Source organism: Nerophis ophidion, linkage group LG12, assembly GCF_033978795.1.
Source record: "Nerophis ophidion isolate RoL-2023_Sa linkage group LG12, RoL_Noph_v1.0, whole genome shotgun sequence".
Lineage (NCBI taxonomy): Eukaryota > Metazoa > Chordata > Actinopteri > Syngnathiformes > Syngnathidae > Nerophis > Nerophis ophidion.
The window spans coordinates 28,027,303-28,051,256 of record NC_084622.1 but is presented as its reverse complement, the minus strand read 5'-3'; the positions used below and the strand labels follow the sequence as shown (position 1 = coordinate 28,051,256).

General features: G+C 38.5%; 1 protein-coding gene across 2 annotated transcripts in view; it reads left to right on the top strand.

The window, feature by feature from the left end:
* Positions 1-22,679, top strand: part of LOC133563230 (anoctamin-9) — a 45,173-nt gene extending 22,494 nt beyond the window's left edge. For both annotated transcript variants that reach the window (XM_061917239.1, XM_061917240.1), the window contains 17 exons: positions 5,334-5,468; positions 5,549-5,639; positions 5,721-5,781; positions 9,526-9,608; positions 9,693-9,797; positions 9,891-10,055; positions 10,150-10,186; positions 14,994-15,105; positions 15,173-15,230; positions 15,335-15,432; positions 15,498-15,685; positions 15,764-15,916; positions 19,990-20,137; positions 20,226-20,321; positions 20,559-20,652; positions 20,819-20,931; positions 21,827-22,679. In XM_061917239.1, the coding sequence (XP_061773223.1) occupies positions 5,334-5,468; positions 5,549-5,639; positions 5,721-5,781; positions 9,526-9,608; positions 9,693-9,797; positions 9,891-10,055; positions 10,150-10,186; positions 14,994-15,105; positions 15,173-15,230; positions 15,335-15,432; positions 15,498-15,685; positions 15,764-15,916; positions 19,990-20,137; positions 20,226-20,321; positions 20,559-20,652; positions 20,819-20,931; positions 21,827-21,848 (1,759 nt within the window). In that variant the 3' untranslated portion in view covers positions 21,849-22,679. The remainder of the gene's footprint in view (positions 1-5,333; positions 5,469-5,548; positions 5,640-5,720; positions 5,782-9,525; positions 9,609-9,692; positions 9,798-9,890; positions 10,056-10,149; positions 10,187-14,993; positions 15,106-15,172; positions 15,231-15,334; positions 15,433-15,497; positions 15,686-15,763; positions 15,917-19,989; positions 20,138-20,225; positions 20,322-20,558; positions 20,653-20,818; positions 20,932-21,826) is intronic.
* Positions 22,680-23,954: the final 1,275 nt, after the last annotated feature.

The following is a 23,954-nucleotide window of genomic DNA, read 5'->3' as shown; positions in this document are numbered from 1 at the left end:
AAATTAAATGAGATCAAATGTACCTACAAACGATGCATACAATGCAATATGTATATGCAGCTAGCCTAAATAGCATGTTAGCATCAATTACGTTGCAGTCATGCATTGACAAAATATGACTGATTAGCTTTGCAACAAGTCAATAACATCAACAAAGCTCACCTTTGTGCATGTCCACGACAAGTTTGGTGGACAAAATGAGACGAAGTAGTGGCATAAAACACGTACTTCTGTGGTAGCGTCAGAGAAAGTTCTACATGTAAACAAACTACAATGAAATTTTCTATAACAGGGGTTTCAAACACGCGTCCCGCGAGACGTTATTTTGCGGCCCGTACCTTGATGTAATAATTTAATGTTGGTGCGGCCCGCGAGTTTTATATGAATGGCGCTTTACAACGTCATACTTGTATACCCTCGATTTTTCCGGGACACTCCCTATTTTCAGTACCCCTCCAGCTGTAATCGTTCAATCCCAATTTTCAGTGCCCTTTTTAGCTGTATACACTCGATTTTTCCGGGACACTCCCAATTTTCCATGCCCCTCCAGCTGTAATCGTTGTCTCGGATTTCATCCTGACAACAAAAATAAGGGGGCACAGTGGAGGTACTGCCTTTGCCGTCCTCAACAACCTGTGCAGACAGGGTGCCAGCCCAGCCACATATTGTATTTGGCTTCTGTAGACGCAGTGAGCGACTGCAAGTCATAGTTGATCAACAGCCATACAGGTCACACTGAGGGTGGCCGTATAAACAACTTTAACACTGTTCCTAATATGTGCCACACTGTGAACCCACACCAAACAAGAATGACAAACACATTTTGGGAGAACATCTGCACCGTAACACAACATAAACACAATAGAAGAAATACCCAGAATCCCATGCAGCCCTAACACTTCCGGGCAACAATATACAACAATTTGCAACAATTTCTGCATCCAGTGGCCACCAGGTAAATTGAGTTTGAGACCCCTGGTCTATAACATGGTTAACTTTACCTCTGCATAACATTGTAAGGTTATTAAAAATAAAGGAAACAACACAACGGCCTTTCCTCATCTCCCCACCGCTACATTCTGTCACAACCTGCAGTCCCCAGCAGGTTTGATGGTAGTATATACCCTTATGAATAAAGCAGGTTGATGGTAGTATATACCCTTATAAACAAATCAGGTTGATAGTAGTATTTACCCTTAAGAACAAAGCAGGTTGATGGTACTATATACCCTTAAAGGCCTACTGAAATGAGATTTTCTTATTTAAACGGGTATAGCAGGTCCATTCTATGAGTCATACTTGATCATTTCGCGATATTGCCATATTTTGCTGAAAGGATCTAGTTGAGAACCTCCACGATAAAATTCGCAACTGGAGAAAAGCCCTGCCTCTACCGGAAGTCGCAGAAGATGACGTCACATGTTGAGGGCTCCTCATATTTTCACATTGATTTTAATGGGAGCCTCCAACAGAAATAGCTATTCCGACCGAGAAAATGACAATTTCTCCATTAATTTGAGCGAGGATGAAAGATTTGTGTTTGAGGATATTGATAGCGACGAACTGGAAAAAAAAAAAAGGTTAAAATAAAAAAAACGCGATTGCAATCGCGTTGCATTGAGACGGATTCATATGTTTTTAAAGACATTTACTAGGATAATTCTGGGAAATCCCTTATCTTTCTATTGTGTTGCTAGTGTTTTAGTGAGTTTAACAGTACCTGATAGTCGGAAGTGTACGTCCACGGCCGGGTGTTGACGCACAGTGTCTCATTAAGTCGACGGCAGCTGAATGGACGGCACAAGCTCAGCTGATATCCGGTAAGTGGCGACTTATTAACCACAATTTTCTCACCGAAACCTGCTGGTTGACAAGTGGTCAGGATCCATGTCCGCTGTGATCCATAAGAAAGTTTCAACTCCGTGAATTTTAAACAAGGAATCACCTTGTGTTTGTGTGGCTAAAGGCTAAAGCTTCCCAACTCCGTCTTTCTACTTTGACTTCTCCAATATTAATTGAACAAATAGCAAAAGATTCAGCAACACAGATCTCCAAAATACTGTGTAATCATGCCGTTAAAGCGGACAACATTTAGCTGTGTGTGTACGCAGCGCTCATATTCATAACAGCCCGTGACGTCACGCGTACACGTCATCATTACGCGACGTTTTCAAGAAAAAAGTCCCGGGACATTTACAATTGCAATTTAGTAAACTAAAAAGGCCGTACTGGCATGTGTTGCAATGTTAATATTTCATCATTGATGTATAAACTATCAGACTGCGTGGTCGGTAGTATTGGGCTTCAGTAGGCCTTTAAGAACAAAGCAGGTTGATGGTACTATATTCCCTTATGAACAAAGCAGGTTAATTGTAGTATATACCCTCATGAACAAAACAGGTTGATTGTAGTATATACCTTCATGAACAAAGCAGGTTGATGGTACTATATTCCCTTATGAACAAAGCAGGTTAATTGTAGTATATACCCTCATGAACAAAGCAGGTTGATTGTAGTATATACCTTCATGAACAAAGCAGGTTGATTGTAGTGTATACCTTAATGAACAAAGCAGGCTGATTGTAGTATATACCTTCATGAACAAAGCAGGTTGATTGTAGTGTATACCTTAATGAACAAAGCAGGCTGATTGTAGTATATACCTTCATGAACAAAGCAGGTTGATAGTAGTATATACTCTTATGAACAAAGCAGGTCGATGTTGGTACATACCAACAACCTGCTGGTGATCTCATTGCAAAGAAATAAGCCCTTGGCTCCCACAAATTCAGAGGTTTTATTTTTCATGCATTTATTTTTGCTGTATTTATCTGCCACACGTGGAAAGTCGGTCTGTGATAATAATGCCTACATTAAACTGGTCCGTGGTGCAAAAAAGGTTGGGGACTCCTGCTCTACAGTACTATTTGACGCATGCTACCTATTTGCATGCTAGCTTTTTTAAATCTACGGTAATTTTACAGGTATACACCTCAGAGTCATATATTTTGGTTCATGGCGCATGCTAACATACTAATGTTGGCATGATAGCTTTTGGTTAAGCCAATTTTACACTTATACACCTCAGAGTCATATATTAAGGTACTTGATACATGTTAATTGTTAGCATGCTAATGTAAGTATGTTAGCATGTTAATGTTATCATACTAGCTTTGGTTTGATTGATTGATTGATACTTTTATTAGTAGATTGCACAGTTCAGTACATATTCCGTACAATTGACCACTAAATGGTAACACCCGAATAAGTTTTTCAACTTGTTTAAGTCGGGGTCCACGTTAATCAATTCATGGTACAAACATATACTATCAACATAATACAGTCATCACACAAGTTAATCATCATAGTATGTACATTGAATTATTTACATTATTTACAATCCGGGGGGTGGGATGAGGAGCTTTGGTTGATATCAGTACTTCAGTCATCAACAATTGCATCAACAGAGAACTGTGGACATTGAAACAGTGTAGGTCTTATTTGGTAGGCTATGTACAGCCAGCAGAGAACATAGTGAGTTCAGATAGCATAAGAACAAGTATATACATTAGAAGTACATTTGAGTTGTTTATAATCCGGGGAGATGGGATGTGAATGGAGGAGGGTATTAGTAAAGTGTTGAACTTGCCTGGAGGTGTTGTTTTAGAGCGGTTTTGAAGGAGGATAGAGATGCACTTACTTTTACACCTGTTGGGAGTGCATTCCACATTGATGTGGCATAGAAAGAGAATGAGTTAAGACCTTTGTTAGATCGGAATCTGGGTTTAACGTGGTTTGTGGAGCTCCCCCTGGTGTTGTGGTTATGGCGGTCATTTACGATAAGGAAGTAATTTGACATGTACTTCGGTATCAAGGAGGTGTAGCGGATTTTATAGACTAGGCTCAGTGCAAGTTGTTTTACTCTGTCCTCCACCCTGAGCCAGCCCACATTGGAGAAGTGGGTTGGATTGAGGTGTGATCTGGGGTGGAGGTCTAAAAGTAACCGGACTAGCTTATTCTGGGATGTTTGGAGTCTAGATTTGAGGGTTTTGGAGGTGCTGGGGTACCAGGAGGTGCAAGCGTAATCGAAGAAGGGTAGAATGAGAGTTCCCGCTAGAAGCCTCAAGGTGCTTTTGTTGACCAGAGAGGAGATTCTGTAGAGGAATCTCGTTCTTTGGTTGACCTTTTTGATCACCTTGGTTGCCATTTTATCACAGGAAAGATTAGCCTGTAGAATGGAACCTAGGTAGGTGATCTCATCCTTCCTGGTGAAAACAATGTCACCCACTTTTATAGTGAAGTCACTGACCTTCTTAAATTTGATATGGGACCCAAATAGGATGGATTCCGTTTTACCTAAGTGTATGGATAGCTTGTTGTCAGCGAGCCAGGTGCAAATATTGAGGAGTTCAGCACTGAAGATTTGTTCCACCTGTGACTTGTCCTTGCCGGATACCAGCAGGGCCGAGTCATCCGCAAACAGGAACAATTCACAGTGGCATGCTGATGGCACGTAGCTCATTTTGTAGATGTACACATAAGAGTCGTATTTTTTGTTACCTGACGCTGGTTGTAGAAGGGATATTCAACTAAATTGTTTTGGGGCAGATTTTCAGAAAGCTAAGGATCTGGGGCGGGACTTCTGCCTCCAGTATTTATTTTGTATATTACCAACGTCCTCTACAGTAGTAGAATTTTTTGTCAGAGTTACAAGTGCGCTCTGCAGTTCGTAAAGACCTCCTGCAAAAAAAATAATCAACGATCATCTCTATGACAGCATTTAGTGTTTTACAAAAATGTGAGTCTCTCACAAGTTCTTTAAACTGAACTTGCAGGCCAACAGGTGAATAGCTCAAATGATGAATAAATGGGGATCTAAAATGGAACCTTGAGGAACACTAGTAATATAATTTCAGAAGTTGAACAAATAACTACTGACTGTATCTGAAGTAAACAGGCTGCGGCAACACCTAATGTACATGAATCACATTACAAATGAATAGTAACTGCAAAAAAGGACAGGACTTAAAGGAGTGCCTTGACGAACGCCTCTGTTTTGAAAATCACAAGTTTGGACCCCAGTGTTCGATGTTTGCTAGTAAGGTTGAACTGTCAATGCAAAGGATCTGTCAATGTTTTTACATTGGTCCAAGTTCCTTCATACAACAGGAGCACTTTTCCTGTTTTTGGACTGTTTCCTGTTTTAAACTGAACTCCTGTGCTGCTAGTTGAATAGCCTTGCTGTAACACAATATATGTCACATAGGAACAAAGGAAATTATATGATTTACGGTCAAGGTTTAAAATTCTGTTTTTCACCTTTTGTGTGTCAGGAACTACTTTGGGGAGAAGGTGGCGTTGTACTACCTGTGGCTGGGCTGGTACACATACATGCTCATCGCGCCTGCTGTCACCGGAAGCATTGTCTTCCTCTATGGCCTTGCCTTTTTCAACACGTCGCCCCTCATGTAAGATTACTCCCCTCTCTCGGGTCATAAGATGTCATTAATGTCTTTATTGATCAACCAGAGATCATGTTGTCTTGCAGAGAGGAGGTTTGCCAGGCCAACACAGTCATGTGCCCGCTTTGTGACGGATGCAAAGTGTGGATGCTCTCAGACACGTGCACCTATGCCAAAGTAGGTTCGGAGAAGTGGTTAGTAAAGTTTTTTAAAAAATGTTCTTTTTATGCGCTTACTGCTGGTTTGGCCTGTCCACAGGTGACCTTACTGTTTGACAATAACGGCACAGTCCTCTTTGCCATGATAATGGCAGTTTGGGGTGAGTTGAGAGTTCCTTTTGTGGTTGGTAAAAAACTTTGAAACATTTCCTGACCAGTGTGTTTTATCCAAAGGCTTATTTACAATTTAATCTTAGCACCCTTAAAAATACCATAATAAAATTATTACTATGATACAATTATTAATTTTCAAACATTTTCTTCTAATCTTGAGAAGCGCTTTTATTTTAATCCAAACGTATATATATATATATATATATATATATATATATATATATATATATATATATATATATATATATATATATATATATATATATATCAATCAATCAATGAATGTTTACTTATATAGCCCTAAATCACTAGTGTCTCAAAGGGCTGCACAAACCACTACGACATCCTCGGTAGGCCCACATAAGTGCAAGGAAAACTCACACCCAGTGGGACGTCGGTGACAATGATGACTATGAGAACCTTGGAGAGGAGGAAAGCAATGGATGTCGAGCGCGTCTAACATGATACTGTGAAAGTTCAATCCATAATGGATCCAACACAGTCGCAAGAGTCCAGTTCAAAGCGGATCCAACACAGCAGCGAGAGTCCCGTTCACAGCGGAGCCAGCAGGAAAACATCCCAAGCGGAGGCGGATCAGCAGCGCAGAGATGTCCCCGGCCGATACACAGGCAAGCAGTACATGGCCACCGGATCGGACCGGACCCCCTCCACAAGGGAGAGTGGGACAAAGGAGAAAAAGAAAAGAAACGGCAGATCAACTGGTCTAAAAAGGGAGTCTATTTAAAGGCTAGAGTATACAAATGAGTTTTAAGGTGAGACTTAAATGCTTATATATATATATATATTATACATACCCAAAAACCAGTGAGGTTGGCACGTTGTGTAAATAAAAACAGAATACAATGATTTGCAAATCCTTATCCACCTATATTCATATGAATGCCCTGCAAAGACAAGATATTTAACTTTCAAACTGAAAAACTGTATTTCTTGCAAATATTAGCTCATTTGGAATTTGATCCCTGCAACATGTTTCAAAAAAGCTGGCACAAGTGGCAAAAAATGACTGAGAAATTGGAGGAATGCTCATTAAAAACTTATTTGGAAAATCCCACTGGTGAACGGGCTAATTGGGAACAGGTGGGTGTCATGATTGGGTATAAAAGTAGCTTCCATGAAATACTCAGTCATTCACAAACAAGGATGGGGCAAGAATCACCATTCATATTTGGAAAATCCCACTGGTGAACGGGCTAATTGGGAACAGGTGGGTGTCATGATTGGGTATAAAAGCAGCTTCCATGAAATACTCAGTCATTCACAAACAAGGATGGGGCAAGAATCACCACTTTGTGAACAAATGCGTTAGCAAATTGTCAAACAGTTTAAGAACAACATTCTTCAACGAGGTATTGAGAGGAATTCAGGGATTTCGCCATCTATGGTCCGTAATAACATCAAAAGGTTCAGAGAATCTGGAGAAATCACTGCATGTAACATTGAATGCCCGTGACCTTGGATCCTTCAGGCGATACTCCATCAATAACCTACATCAGTTTGTAAAGGATATCACTACATGGGCTCAGGAACACTTCATAAAACCACTGTCAGTAACTACAGTTTATCTGTAAGTGCAAGTTAAAACTCTACAATGCAAAGCACAAGCCATCGTGAACGGCTCCCTGCCGCCATCATGCGGGTTGCATGGATCATCAACGGACGACATCACTTTGCACAGGTTTGACTCTTTTATTTTTTCAAATAAAAGTCGCTCGCAGTCAGTTGGTCGCTCTTTCAGTGCCTCCTTCCCTGCTCGCGCCGGGCTCCTTTTCAGTCGCCCGTCTTCTTGTGCTCGTCTGGTTTTCCGTCTGGCTCTCCGTGGTTCTCGCTCGTCTGTTTGCTCGTCTGATCTTCTGTCTAGTTGGCTCCTACTACTTGTCCCCCGATCGCTCCTCCTTCGCCCATTTTATTCTGCAGCAGAAGATGCAGAGATTGCGAGCAGGTGTGTCGCTTACGCACGTGACTCGGCTTGCTGCAGCATCACTCCTAGTGTGCAACGCCTCTCCTCTCTGCTGCATGCTCCGTCTCCTGGCCTCCATCTTGGGTAGGACAGCCATTTTTCCTAGCCCGCTGTCGGCTCGTCGGCTCCGTCTCTCCACAGCCATTTATCAACAACACCCAGAAACGCAGCCGGCTTTGCTGGGCCCGAGCTCATCTAAGATGGACAGATGCAAAGTGTTCTGTGGTCTGACGAGTCCATATTTCAAATTATTTTTGGAAACTGTGGACGTCGTGTCCTCCAGAACAAAGAGGAAAAGAACCATCCGGATTGTTCTAGGCGCAAAGTTCAAAAGCCAGCATCTGTGGTGGTATGGGGGTGTAATTAGTGCCCAAGGCATGGGTAACTTACACATCTGTGAAGGCACCATTAATGCTGAAAGGTTGAACAGTTTCTTAAACTGGACCATATTAGTATTTGACTTCTTTGCTAAATCCTTTCCATAATTTAATTCCACATACTGATTACTGAATGTTTTAAGTGCTGTTTGTGCATACAAATATTTTAATTTAGATTTTCCTCTGAAGTTTTTTTTTTCGTCTTTTGTTGAGAAGAATTCTTGTACATTCTTGCATAGCAGGTTATAGTTGGTTTCGTACATCATATTTTTGGTTGTTTGTATATGCACCAAATCTTTGAATTTCAATATTTTTGAATAAATAGATAAAGGGTTTCAGTGTTCTCTATATCCAACCACCGCTGCTGCTCACTGCTCCCCTCACCTACCAGGGGATAATCAAGGGTGATGAATCAAATGCAGAGAATAATTTCGTCACACCTAGTGTGTGTGTGACAATAATTGATTTTTTAACTTAACATTATGTATTATTCTAACTGACCTGTTTTGTAACACGATGAGTGAATTAAATGTACCTTTGTAGTTATTTCTACACAATAACTCAGATATGGTAAAACTAGCAAGCAGTAGACAATACGGAGTGATTTTTGGCCCAGTACATATTTTTCTTTATTCATTATGACGTACTGTATTTCTTGGCACTTAGGTTGATTGGCAGCACTAAAATTGGCCCTAGTGTGAGAATGTGAGTGTGAATGTTGTCTGTTTATCTGTGTTGGCCCTGCGATGAGGTGGCGACTTGTCCAGGGTGTAACCCGCCTTCCACCCGATTGTAGCTGAGATAGGCGCCAGTGCCCCCTGCGACCCAAAGGGAATAAGCGGTAGAAAATGGATGGATGGATTTCCAGTTCATTTAAAAATTACACCCAAAAACCTTTACTTTTCAATGTCTACTCTATTTGTATTGGTGTTTGATGTTCTCTTATACTGTGGTCAGAAGTTATTTAATTTTACTGAGAGATAGTCTGGCTTCTGTCAAACCATCTCTTTAATGTGTTCATTTCTCCTGTTATTATTTGTATTGGATTATGTGTGTTCTCCCCTCAACAAAATGCAGTGGTGTCGTCTGCAACTACTACTAACCTTAAATCCTTTGTAACTTTTGTAACTTTTCCCTTATCATTTGAACAAATCGGTTAAATTTTACCCAAACATTGGTGCATTTTATTTTTTGCGGCAACAAACAAATACTAATATCTCATAATAATGTTATTATGTTAGATATTATAGTTGAAAATAGGTTGATTTTGAAAAATATAGTAAACAAATGAATACAATATCAAAATATCCAAGAAATTGTAGAAAATAAAAACATGAAACAAGATTTTAAAAGTATACGTTTTTTTTTTACAGCCACACTGTTTTTGGAGTTCTGGAAAAGATATCGAACAACCTATGTGTGTGAGTGGAAGGTGTCTGATTGGTGTGAGGAAGAGGTACAGTATACATCAGATGTTTATCAGAGGTTAATGATCCTGAAATTGTTGGATGTGTATTTTTTTACATGTGTGTCTTTTTAGGAGCAACTAATCTTGGAGATTGTCAACAACGCTAACTGTGAACCCAAAAAATACAAGCACTCCTATCTACGCAGCACTCTTGTTTTGATCTGTGTCACACTAATGGTGGGCACTTTTGTATGAAAGTCGTTGCCACAATTATTTGTATGAATTGGTTTTGTGTGATATTGATAGACCACACTGTTTGTTTTTACACAGATACTGGTGATAATCGGTCTGACAAGCGCACTGGTGGTGTTCAGGGTGATTGCAGCAGTACTGTTGGCTGAGGGATCATGGGAATTCCTGAGTACGCACTCCAACAGTGCAGCCATGATGCTGGGGGCAGTCCTCCATTACCTGATCATCACTGTCATGACGCGGGTACAGACGTCTAAAAAGAAAGCCAAATAGCTTTTTTCTTGGATTTGTTTCATGAGTGCCCTCTATGAGTCTGACCACATCTTTACGGTTGCAGGTCAACAAGTACGTGGCCATGAAACTCAGCCAAATAGGTACAGTACAATATTAGTCCATCTTCCTTTGTTGTCACACGTCAAATGAATGTTTGATTCTACTGCCACTTTACCATACAGTACTATACTGACCTAGATTTAATGTTTATCTTATGATGAGTTAATAATCATTCAACCACAATTTTTCCTAAAATTATTTGTTTTTGTTTTATTTGCACAATTCTGCTAACTATTGTAAGTACAATGTTAAAATACATTCAGGGAAAAGTTCACCTAAGTTAGTAGTGGCGTAAGATTTTTGCATATTTTATACTGTATGTTCTAGGCTACATTGTTGTCAGGATTAGAAGATGTGTTTATAAACTTGTGAACGTCCAAACAGGTTTCAAGAGTAATGTGTTGAGACCAAGCCAAATTCGTGTTGCACACATTTATGCAGAGAGCTTCACTCGCTAAATGTATAAGAAACAATGCAAGTATATCAACTTACAAAGTTGTATAATAATTGGTATGCAAACGATGAAGGAAAAATTGTCTAGTGTAACAGTAAAGTGATCACCACAGTCTAACACTGTACTGTACTTATTATCAAGTCACCTACGTAGAAGGGCTGTCAATCAAACATGTAGCTGACACTCTGATAACCTGCAGTGGGACAGGCGGGATGTTTGGCCCTAAAGTCCCAGATCCATGTGGGCCTGGTCCAGTATTACACAAATATGTGATTAAAATAGGACAACTCTTCTACTCGACTAACAAAATAGGGAAAATCTGGCAAAACATCAACTACTTACTACTAGTACTTACTATTAATTGTCTGTTTGGTGGCGCTGGTTTTAATCACAAAAGTTTGACACCACAAGTTAGATTGACTTGAAATTTCTTACACTGTTCAATGTGATATACAAAACACCAACTGCTGAATAGCCACACAAATTGGGACACATTACAAACATATGTATGTAAAATGTGATAAAGATTGGTTGGACCAGTGTTTTTCAACCTTTTTTTAACCAAGGCGCATTTTTTGCGTTGAAAAAATGCAGAGGCACTCCACCAGCAGAAATCATTAAAAAATGAAACTCAGTTGACAGTAAAAAGTCGTTGTCGCAATTGTTGGATATGACTTCAAACCATAACCAAGCATGCATCACTATAGCTCTTGTCTCAAAGTACAAACCCCGTTTCCATACGAGTTGGGAAATTGTGTTAGATGTAAATATAAACGGAATAAAAGGATTTGCAAATCATTTTCAACTCATATTCAGTTGAATATGCTACAAAGACAACATATTTGATGTTCAAACTGATACGTGACACGTGACAAAGAAGTTAGGTCGGGTGGCAATAAATACTGATAAAGTTGAGGAATGCTCATCAAAAACTCTTTTGGAACATCCCATAGGTGTGCAGGCTAATTGGGAACAGGTGGCTGCCATGATTGGGTATAAAAACAGCTTCCATGAAATGCTAAGTAATTCACAAACAAGGATGGGGCGAGGGTCACCAATTTGTAAGCAAATTGTCGAACAGTTTTAGAACAACATTTCTCAACGAGCAATTGCAAGGAATTTAGGGATTTTACCATCTACGGTCCGTAAAATCATCAAAAGGTTCAGAGAATCTGGAGAAATCACTGCAAGTAAGCGATGATATTACGGACCGATGGCTTCGCTGGGCCCGAGCACATCTAAGATGGACTGATGCAAAGTGGAAAGGTGTTCTGAGGTCTGACGAGTCCACATTTAAAATTATATTCGGAAACTTTGGACATGGTGTCCTCCGGAACAAAGAGGAAAATAACCATCTGGATTGTTATAGGCACAAAGTTCAAAAGCCAGCATCTGTGATGGTATGCCTTATTGCCTAAGGCATGGGTAACTTACACATCTGTGAAGGCACCATTAATGCTGAATGGTCCATACAGGTTTTGGAGCAACATATTTTGTCATCCAAGCAACGTTATCATGAACGCCCCTGCTTATTTCAGCAAAACAATGCCAAGCCACATGTTACAACAGCGTGGTTTCGTAGTAAAAGAGTGCGGGTACTTTCCTGGCCCGCCTGCAGTCCAGACCTGTCTCCCATCGAAAATTCTTGGCACATTATGATGCGTAAAATACGACAGCGGAGATCCCGGACTGTTGAACGACTGAAGCTCTACATAAAACAAGAATGGGAAATAATTCCACGTTCAAAGCTTCAACAATTAGTTTCCTCAGTTCCCAAATGTTTATTGAGTGTTGTTAAAAGAAACGGTGATGTAACACAGTGGTGAACATGCCCTTTCCCAACTACTTTGGCATGTGTTGCAGCCATGAAATTCTAAGTTAATTATTACCTGTCACATCACACCGTGACTTATTTGGATTTTTCTTCTCTTTTCCTGTGTGTAGTGTTTTAGTTATTGTAGTGCTTTAGTTCTTGTCTTGCGTTCCTATTCTGGGAGCTTTTCGTCTTTTTTTTGTATTTTCCTGTAGCAGTTTCATGTCTTCCTTTGAGCGATATTTCCCGCATCTGCTTTGTTTTAGCAATCAAGAATATTTCAGTTGTTTTTATCCTTATTTGTGGGGACATTGTTGATTGTCATGTCATGTTCGGATGTAAACATTGTGGACGCCGTCCTTGCTCCACTGTAAGTCTTTGCTGTCGTCCAGCATTCTGTTTTTGTTTACTTAGTAGCCAGTTCAGTTTTAGTTTTGTTCTACATAGCCTTCCCTTAAGCCTCAATGCTTTTTCTTAGGGGCACACACCTTTTGTTTATTTTTGGTTTAAGCATTAGACACCTTTTTACCTGCAAACTGCCTCCTGCTGTTCCTGACATCTACAAACCGAGTAATACTCTTCCATATCAGTAGGCTACCACCTACTGATATGAAAGAGTATTTCATGGTTACTTTGTTGAGCTCTAGACGGCACCAACACTCAACAACACCACATCAATTGCAGACTATAATTACTGGTTTGCAAAAAATATTTTTAACCTAAACAAATGAAATTAGATAATAACCCATGGCACACCAGACTGTAACCCACGGCACAGTGGTTGAAAAACACTGGATTAGACCAGTGGTCCCCAACCTTTTTGTAGCTGCGGACCGGTCAACGCTTGATAATCTGTCCAGCGGCCCGGCGGGGTGTGGGGGGATTTTTTGATTTTTTTAAGTGTAATTTTTTTTGTTGTTGTTATGAAAAAGGGAGGTTTTATGGGTTGGTGCACTAATTGTAAGTGTATCTTGTGTTTTTTATGTTGCTTTAATAAAAATTAAAAAAATAAAATAAACATTTATTTAAAATTCTTCTGCGGCCCGGTACCAATCGAGCCTGGTGCTTCGGGACCACTGGATTAGAAAACATCAAGCAAACTGTTTTTGCAGGGCCATTAAACTATAATTGTATGTCTAATGATTATTGAGGATTTTGAAGATATAATGTCTTACTAAGCATTTGAGCGCAACCCATGGGGGTGCTGCCAATTTTCATTTTATTGTCATATGATACTGTATTTTGATGTGCAGGTTTTGGTTTTTGAACCTTTTATTTGTGTTATGTGGAAGCCACAGTTTAGCCAAAAACGTTTTTATAATTTTCATGCCAGAGAGCAAAGTCTGATTCTTACACAAAGGTGTGGCCACAAGCAAAAAAAATTGCTTTACTGCTATGGGTGAACTTTAGAACTGGGCCACCACGTACTAAAGAGACGACAAACCAGGTCACCTCCGTCTCACTGCAGGCTACCAGAGGATAGCTGCAATACATTTATCATTATTATAAAGATTGAAAAAAGATGCCCAACAAATTTAATCAGCGGTAGGAAACACACTTTATATGTGTTGTTTTAACAGCTGAAAAGTGGCATATTGATTCGAATGCAAACCAACAGGCTGTTGCTGCACACCGCAGATGGAGAGAAAGGAGCAGAAAGATACAATTGCGACACATTTTGTCTTAATTAGCTGTCATTTATGCGGGCTCTTTGCGGTGATTTGAACATATAGTATATAGCGTTCACATTTGAGCCCAAGTGAGCCGCACTACACCATCACTTGCTTGTTTGGTGCGCATCAGTGTTCAGTAGATTGTGTTTACAATTGACCAAATGCCCCAAACTACTGTAGTTTGTTTTAACTGAACACTAAATGGCAAGTGTGGAAAGCACTCTTTTTTTATTTATTTTTCTGCAAAGAGTGGTCTCAAAATAGATTTATAGTGTCATCTTATATTCAAATTTGTCTTACATCCAGGTCAATATGGTAAAAAAACAGTCAATTTAAAGTGTCTCCCAAATTGTTATCAAATCCATGATTTTAAATTTAATTTTGATTGCAAACAAGAAGTTGAATTGCAATTTCAATTCAAATTGAAAGAATAAGTTTAATTGAAATTGTGATAATTTTAGTGTATTCCAGAGACATGTTTTACAGTAAATTCAATACATGCTGGCTTTACTTTTTACATATTTCATAAAATATTCCTTTTAACGTCATTTACACATATTGCAGATCGACAATTACAGTAAAAATATATTCTATAAAATAGCTAGATAATTTGACGTTTTATACCTTCTAATGATAATAATAAGCGTTTTGTTCTGTGCGATAAGCGATAAAAGTCAAATTAATGTAAAAATTTAAAAAAAAAGCAATAATTACAGCAAATATCAGCCATTCACTTAAAAGCAGAAAACAACTAATCATTGAAAAAAGTACAAGCAAAGATTAAAAGCAATGATGCAAAATACGTCATTTCCCAGAGTGCTTTAATTTATCCAGGTATTCAAAACAGATTGAATTTGTTTACTTTGAGGAGTTGTTAAGTATTTTTATTTGCATGTTGTCTTTTGCAGAGAAAACTAGATCATTTTCCGCCACGGAAAGGAGTTTCACCGTTAAGATGTTCACCTTTCAGTTCTTCACCTATTTTTCCTCGCTCTTCTATGTGGCTTTTTTCCTCGGCAGGTAAGACAGAGAAACCACAGTTTTCACGCAGGACTTACATGTTTATTGTCGTTGCTTAAATAAACAGAATTAACGGTCGTCCTGGTGGTTACGTGCGCATTGCAGAAAAATGGAGGTTAGAAGAGGTAAGTAAGCACAGCAATTATATGTATAATTGTATATCAATATATATATATTTTATAATAATTAGAATTTTGCATTGAGAATAAAATATGTGTTTTTCATGAAGTGTCACCCCAGTGGTTGCCTCACAGACCTCTTTACCCAAATGGCCATCATAATGGTACTCAAGCAAACCGTCAGCAACATCTTTGAGTTCACCGGCCCGTAAGTGTGCAATATACAATACACAATATACAAAATAATCTGTTTTCTTCTCTTGTGGCCATCAGGTGGTTTGGCAAGTGGTTGAAAAGGAAAAGAACTCCCAAGCTTCGCAGGAAGTGTGCCTACTGCTATCTTAAAGACGACTCTAGACACGGCGAGATCTGCGAGAACTGCAAGCTGCGAGATTGGCTCAGCAACTACCGCCTCAATGATGTGGACTCCTTCAGCCTCTTCAAAGAGTTCCTAGAGATGGGTATACGCTTTATTCTCAGAAATGCAAGTAAAGCCATTCCGTGGTGGTTTGGATCTATAACGGTTTCCTCTTATGTAGTGATCCAGTTCAGCTTCACCACAATATTTGTGGCAGCGTTTCCACTCGCTCCTCTGTTGGCCCTAATCAATAACATAGTTGAGATTCGCTTGGATGCAATTAAGATGGTCACCTTGGAGCGCAGACTGGTTCCCAAAAAGACAAATGATATCGGTAAGTTACAGTACCTACTCGCAATGTATATGCAAATTGTATGAATGAGTGTAATTCAAAACATGCTGTTTTGAATTGTTTGTGTATGTATGCACTCTGTTTTGGCTCCACATAATTAAAAATTACAGGACTGTATAAAACCACCCTTCTTTTTCCAGACCTGTTTTTGTAATATATATTTTTTTAAATTACAATAAGATAACTAACAGTATTTTCTTTTTTGAGAATTTTAATAACTGTGAATTTGCTCACCTTATTTCTTCGCTGCTCGACACTTTTTCAAAGGGTATTGTAAGGGTGTGTTTGCTATCATTATTATCTTATCTTAAAATTTGAATATGGCTCCTGTTTTGTTTTTTGCATTTTTGAGTGAGTCTCTGATGCGGCTGCATCTCTGCAAGTCACTGCTGTGTGAGCATGTGTAAGTGACAGGAAGAAAAGCTCTGACTTGCTTTGAGAGAAGTCACTGGCTGCCACCTGTTGGGTTACATGTACAGTAGTATGCATGTGCAGTATATGAGGGCCTGGGCTGAGTTGTTCAAAGGTATTCTGATCAGATTGGATCAAAATCTTGAAAACGGGCTGTTAAAAAGTGAAGGAGGGATTCAGAAATTGGATTAGAACACAGAATCCACTTCTAGTTTTAATCTGGAGGAAACCTACAGTTTGTGTCGTTCAAAATGTTTCAGTTGAATTTGGATAACTTTGACCCAAAGTAACATGATTATCCTGATCCCAACAGGGGGCGTAGGACTTCGAGGTTGACTTCAGGAAGACAATGTAGTATAATTTTCAAATTGGGCAAATTATACATTTTTATTATTTAGTGTATATACTTTTATTTATATTTTGCTCGTAAATTGAATGTTTTTGTCATCACTGTATATTAATTTCAAAGAAATATTCTGCCAAATGCCACAATGTTTTTGATACTGTGTGTTAATGTATGAAGGGTCATAAAGAAAAAATTATGAATGGAAATTGTGTTTTGTCTCAAAATAAAAAAAACACAGTGACCCCATGTTGCCTCTTCTACCTGTTGTTATTTACTGTAGGCCATATTGGGATGTGTTGTTCCATACAGAGCACTGTATACACCGGACGCGTTGATCTTGAAAACTGTGTATCTGGATCAAGTTGATTCAATCCAATGTGCTTTGAAAAGGCGTCATGGATTACCTGATTCTACAGTTGGCAGCAAAAAAGTGGGATTTCCAAATCTGGATCATTACATCATAAGATGTAATGTTTTGAAAAACTGGTCCATGGTTTTAAATTATTCGGATTTTGAAATTCCCTTTTTTGCCATCCTGAATCACATATCCCAGTTGCTCAAAGCTAATTTGGATTGGATAAGTCCAAACTTTAAAAATGGAAATGCTTTAGAAATCTCATGTTTTTGCTACCCGGGATCAGGTGATCCGTCTTTCCTTTATGCCGGTTTTCCAGAGCAACATTAGAGTAGATCAATCTGCTTCAGATAAAGTTTTTTTCAAAATGTTCGAATCCGATTTACCAGTCCTTTTTAAATGGGACAACAAATCACAATGTGGGTTACAGCTACAGTATTTAAGGAACAACCAAGGTGGAGTCACTTTTAGTGTTTTTTATTTTGAGACAACACAAAAATGGCAAACATCCACTTCCATTCATAGTTCATTAAAACATTTTTTAAATAAAAAAGGGCAATTGTCCATCAGGTACAAAATAAACAATGTTCAGGGTTCTTCCTCATTTGAGGAGGAGAGACCAGTATTTTCGAGCCGTGCTTTCAGGAGGCGACTCTGAAGTTTTACTTTTTGTTTGCTGCAGTTTGTTCAGCTTGATTTGTGTGCTTCAGCTCTTTCAGTTTGTCGCTTGAGAAGTAATTATAAGGCATCATCATTATTACTTGGCAAAGGATGCTTCAGCACTGCTCATTACAAAACAAGATGTGCAATTGAGCGTTTAAATGGAAGAGACGCTTTGCATGCCTTAGGTACTTCCAGGCGGAATCACAGGGAACATGCAACATAATACTTGCGTGTATTGTCCTGCACAACATCACTACCAGGTGCAATGTCACACTCTGCTGGTGTTTATGGTGCACCTGAGTCTGTTGAAGAACCATACCAAACTCTGACTTTCTGTCAGAATGAGGGACTGACTGATCTAGCCAGGCATTCATTATAAGACATTATTTGTTGGCAGTTTAATCTCTAATGATTGTTCCTTTTGAAATTAATATATAGTGATGACAGAAACATTTAGTACATTTTGTTTGTTATTGAAATCTATTTGGGTGGATTGTTTCACAGTTTCATTGTTTTTACAAGATCATTTTTATTTTATTTTGGCTTTACAATACTGAAAGGCGTATTTGGTCGTCTATGTCTACTGTATTTACTTGATCACTGTAATGGTTAAACAAGTCAAGTGCAACATTTTGATAAAAGCAGAAGTTGGGACCAGTATATTCATGGTATTTTTTAACAAAGTTATCCAAATTTTATTAAAATGTTCTATTAAAACAGAAATTGAAGGTTTGAGCCAGATAAAACTAGGATTGGATTCCGTGATCTAATCCGATTTCAGAATTCTTATTTCCCTTATGAACAACCAATTTTCAAGATCCAATCCGATAACCAAAATGCGATCATATTACGTTTAAACAACTGGCCCTTCAAGATTACCAAATCCGGTTAATGGGCGCTCCAATTAGACTGTATTTCACTCTAAAGCAGGGGTAGGGAACCTATGGCTCCAGAGCACGATGTGGCTCTTTTGATGACTCCACCTGGCTCTCAGATAAATCTTAGCTGACATTGTTTAACACGATAAGTAATGACTAATTCTGCTGGTAGTCACAGTGTCAAAAATAGCGTTCAAAATATAAAACATTCTCATGCATTTTAATCCATCCATCTGGTTTCTACCGCACCTGTTCAAGAAGTCGCATTAATGGTAAGAAGTATTTTATTTATTGTTGGTTCGCTTCAGAATAACAGTGTTATTAAAAAGAATAAGAGACTTATCTTATTATACCCTAAAAATGTTGGTTTTACTTAAAAATACACGCATTTAGTTGTGTTCAGTCTTAAAAAAATATTATATGGCTCTCACAGAAGTATTTTTTAAAATATTTGGCTTGTATGGCTCTCTCAGCCAAAAAGGTTCCCGACCCCTGCTCTAAAGGCTGCTACATTGTAGGTGTGCAAAAAGCTGCAAGAACAGCCAGCATGAGGTCACTCAACATGTAATAATTGTAAGAAACAAAAATAAAACACAAAGTTCACTATTTTCCAGATATTTTGACCAGCCAGACCATATCTGTTCCACAATTTTTTAAAGCAAATATACATTCCATTTGCTTAAAATTCAAACTTTCAAATTCAAACTTAGGGAATAAGCGGTAGAAAATGGATGGATGGATGGAAATTCAAACTTTTGAACATAAAAAACAACACAGAAAAGCCATTGTCAGAAATCATTTTTGAACTATTTTGAATGAGTCTGTAATTATTAGGTGTCCAATTAGAATTTGAATTTAATTTTGCTTTTATTGTTTGATGTTGACAGTTTTTGAAAGAATTATGTTATTTATACCTTACTGGTATTTAGTGTTAGTCGATCATTTCAACTGTATAACAATTAGTTGAAAGATTATCAATAAGTGTATTTATTGCGCGAAAAATTATATTAATTCGACCCGTTTGAATTTGATTTAAATTATGTTTTGTACCTGACATCCACCCTAAATCCACCGAACTGCTGGGATCAAAATAATCCAGATGCTTTTGATCAGTTATCGCATTCGTACTAAAAGGTTTTTAACAACAAAAACTAAGGGTTTGAATAAATTTAGAACAAAACATTGGATTATGTGATCAAATTCCATTTCAAAATTCAATTTTGGATTTTAACAATCGATTTTCAAGATTTGATCCAATCCATTATCCAAAATCCAATCAGATTACCCATGAACAAATGGACCCAGAAGACCATGTCTTTTTGCACACTTGTTTATAGGGGGGAAAAACAGTCCTATTAAAAATCTAATCATTATTGTATACTATTTGTATGTTTTTTCTTAGGTGTGTGGATCAATTTGTTGGAGGCTATTGGGGTATTAGCCGTCATTGCGAATGGGCTAGTCATTGGCGTTTCTTCAGACTTCATCCCTCGATTGGCATATCGTTTCCTTTACGGTCCGTGTTCCAACGGCACCAAGACAGAAAAGGAGTGAGCCAAGTTTTCTCTTGAAAATGGAAATATATCATGGTTTCTGCTAAAACACTATTTTTGAATTGTGTTTTTCTTTTTGCCCAAGTTGCATGGTCGGCTACATAAACAACACTCTTTCCATTGCAAAGATGGATAACCAATGGATGGTCACTCCTACTGGATTGAATGTCTCCTCCTGCAGGTTTGTTATTTTTAATATATTGTGAGTCACCTCCACATATAAAAAGACAGAATGTCACTGCTGCTGTTTACATTTCACCCAAAGGTCCTTTTTTAACCTGGACATTATTGTGTCTCCAAGCAACCCTATATGGGGGCCTTTTCTCCAGAAAGTGTGGCATATATATTGCAGACAAAGTTATTTTGTCAAACTTACGAATGTAATGATTAGTGAGATAATATTAGCTTCTTTTCACAGCTATAAAGACTACAGGGACAATGTGAATTATAACCACACATCACAATTCTGGCATATTTTGGCTCTGCGCTTTGCATTTGTCATCTTGTTTGAGGTAAGCTTAACTAAATACTGTATATGTTGTCCACCTTGATGTAAAACTAGCTACAATGGCATTATAATCACTGAGGAGAAATCTTGTTGTCACACCATACCTACTGTGAAGCATGGGGGTGGAAACAATTACTGTACATCACTAATGCTGTCATCTTTACTTGCAGCATATTGTGGTAATATGCAAATTCATCGCAGCCTGGTTTGTCCCAGCCGCCACCATGGCGGTCAAAAACGACAGACTCTTTGATAAGCTTAAGAGACTAAAAGAAGAACTCAGGTGAGATTCCAATGATGTGTGTAGGAGGAGATTTTGTTGAAATGTTTGCAAGAATTTAAGGAACTTTATTGTCACACCGACACACATGAGATGGCACGAAAGTTAGTACCTGAGGTCCCAGATTTATCCCAATGAGTACCACAGGAAAAATAGTACGTACAATATATTTCGGACTAGAAACTGCACGGGTTTATAAGCCGTACCCACTAAATATGAGAAGAAAAACATTTTTATTTTTTTAGTCTAGGGTTGTAGTTGCCTGGAGGTGTTCTTTTAGTGAGGTTATGAAGGAGGATAGAGATGCACTTTATTTTACACCTGTTGGGAGTGCATTCCATATTGATGTGGCATAGAAGGAGAATGAGTTAAGACCTTTGTTAGATCGGAATCTAACAATTGGGCCAATACCAGAGCAAACTCCTTTCTAAATCACATTCTTATTTTTCTCTGCTGATATATTAACATCTCACCTAACAGAACTGACAATGACTCATTGGAGTGATGCAATGCAACAAATAGTGCTGTACTGTGTTTAGGATCTACATTTGAAGACCGTCTGCATTAGCCTTAGGGGATATGTTGATTGGCAACACTAAATTGGCCCTAGCGTGTTAACGTGAGTGCGAATGATGTCTGTCTATCTGTGTTGGCCCTCTGATGAGGTGGCGTCTTGCCCAGGGTGTACCCCGCCTACCGCCTGAATGCAGCTGAGATAGGCTCTAGCGACCCCAAAAGGGACAAACGGTAGAAAAAGAATGGATGGATGCATTGCATTTAATATTATACTGTAAATGTGTCACGCAAAGTGCATTTAATTGACCCTGTACTTGTATCCTGTGTATCTGACACCTGCACAATGAAAATAAATGTGCCTCTTTTTTGGATTGTTTTGCAGGTCGTTTGAGAGTGGGCGTTGACATTTTAATAGAGTGAATTTTCTCAAAATGGAATGTGAACCCAGTGTTGCCTTGTGGATTCAATTGTCCCAACGATCAATGTTGAGTCAACTTCCAAGCCATCGATCATCACCTTGAAGTGTTCAAATACTAGAGGACTCTGACTCTTTTACTTTTGGTATCATTGTGTTATTATAGAGTCATTAGAAGCTGGCTCGTGTAAATACATATGAATAACACATTCCTGCATGAACAAATATGCAGTCACTCATTTTACTGTCTTTCGTGATATTATGTGTGTTCTATTCTGAGAATGTGCTCAGTTTCCTGATTCCTGATAGTCTATTTGTGACTTTTATTCGTCAGTCAAGCCTCATGGTAATGTTTACTGCTATCAATTGTTTTACAATGTTGCCTTACATTGTGAAAAGTGGTTATCGCCATTGTTGCTGAGGGACTGACAGAAGGCAGGAGAACGTTTTGCATTTTCATGTTTTCTACTGATAAGAGGAACGTCACATGCTCAAGGAATGTCTTTATATTTAAAGTTCTCTTTGAATGTGGCAGTTAATGTAGTCAAAATGTTTGACTACAACCGTTGCATGTACTGTGCTGTAAGTACTTTTATCTAAGATTTTTTTTTTAAATGATGTTTACAATTGTCTGTCAGTGTTATTTAATTGGGTTTTCTAAATGATGCTAACCATTAATGCCATCTATTATAGTGAGCACTTCTTACACTTGCTTAATAACCAGCCTATATTGATCTAGAATATTCTAATCATCAGTCGAATTCAACAACAAATGAAAGTCTGAGATCTCAGAAAATAATACATATTTGTGTTTTCTTTATCTTTTTGTATGCGTTGCATTTGTTGGCACCGTTTATGCTTGCATAACCTTAGTATGTAAAAAGTGAATAGGTAAATTAAACCATACGACCATAATAAATAACAATTACAAGAGCTACTGTATGTACAAAACCCAAACCAGTGAAGTGGGCATGTTCTGTAATTCGTAAATAAAAACAGGATACAATGGTATGCAAATCCTTTTCAACCAATATTCAATTGAATAGACTGCAAAGACAAGATGCTTAACATTCTGGAAAACTTTATTTTTTGCAAATATTAGCTCATTTGAAATTTGATGCCTGCAAAATGTTTTTAAAAAAGCACGTGGCAAAACATACTGAGAAAGTTGAGGAATGCTCATCAAACACTTATTTGGAAAATCCCACAGGTGAACAGACTAATTGGGAACAGGTGGGTGCCATGATTGGGTGTAAAAGCATCTTGTCAAACAGTTAAGGGATTTCACCATCTCCGGTCCCTAATATTATCAAAAGGTTCAGAGAATCTGGAGAAATCACTGCAAGGCCGAAAACCAACATTGAATGCCCATGACCTTTGATTTCTCAGGTGGTACTGCATCAATAACCGACTTCAGTGTGTAAAGGAACCACATGGGCTCAGGGACACTTTAGAAAACCACTGTCAGTAACTGCAGTCTTCTCTACATCTGTAAGTGCAAGTTTAAACTCTACTATGCAAAGCGAAAGCCATTTACCAGCAACATCCAGAAACGCTGCCGGATTTGCTGCGCCCGAGTTCATCTAAGATGGACTGATGCAAAGTGGAAAAGTGTTCTGTGGTCTGACGATTACACATCTCAAATAGTTTTTGGAAACTGTGGATGTCGTGTCCTCCAGAACAAAGAGGAAAAGAGCCGTCCGGATTTTTAAAGGCGCCAAGTGCAAAAGCCAACATCTGTGATGGTATGGGGGTGTATTAGTGCCTAAGGCATGGGTAACTTACACATCTGCGAAGGCACCATTAATACTGAAAGGTACATACAGTTTTTGAAATAACATGTTTCCATCCAAGCAACGTTATCATGGACGCCCCTGCTTATTTCAGTAAGACAATGCCAAGCCACGTGTTTCAACAAAGGTAATGATTATTTGCACAAAAAAATTAAGTTTCTCAGTTCAAACATGAAATATCTTGTCTTTGCAGTCTATTTCAATTGAATACAAGTCTAAAAGGATTTGCCATGTCGTTGTATTCTGTTTTATTTACGAGTTTCACAACGTGCCAAGTTCACTGGTTTTAGTTTTTTTTTTAT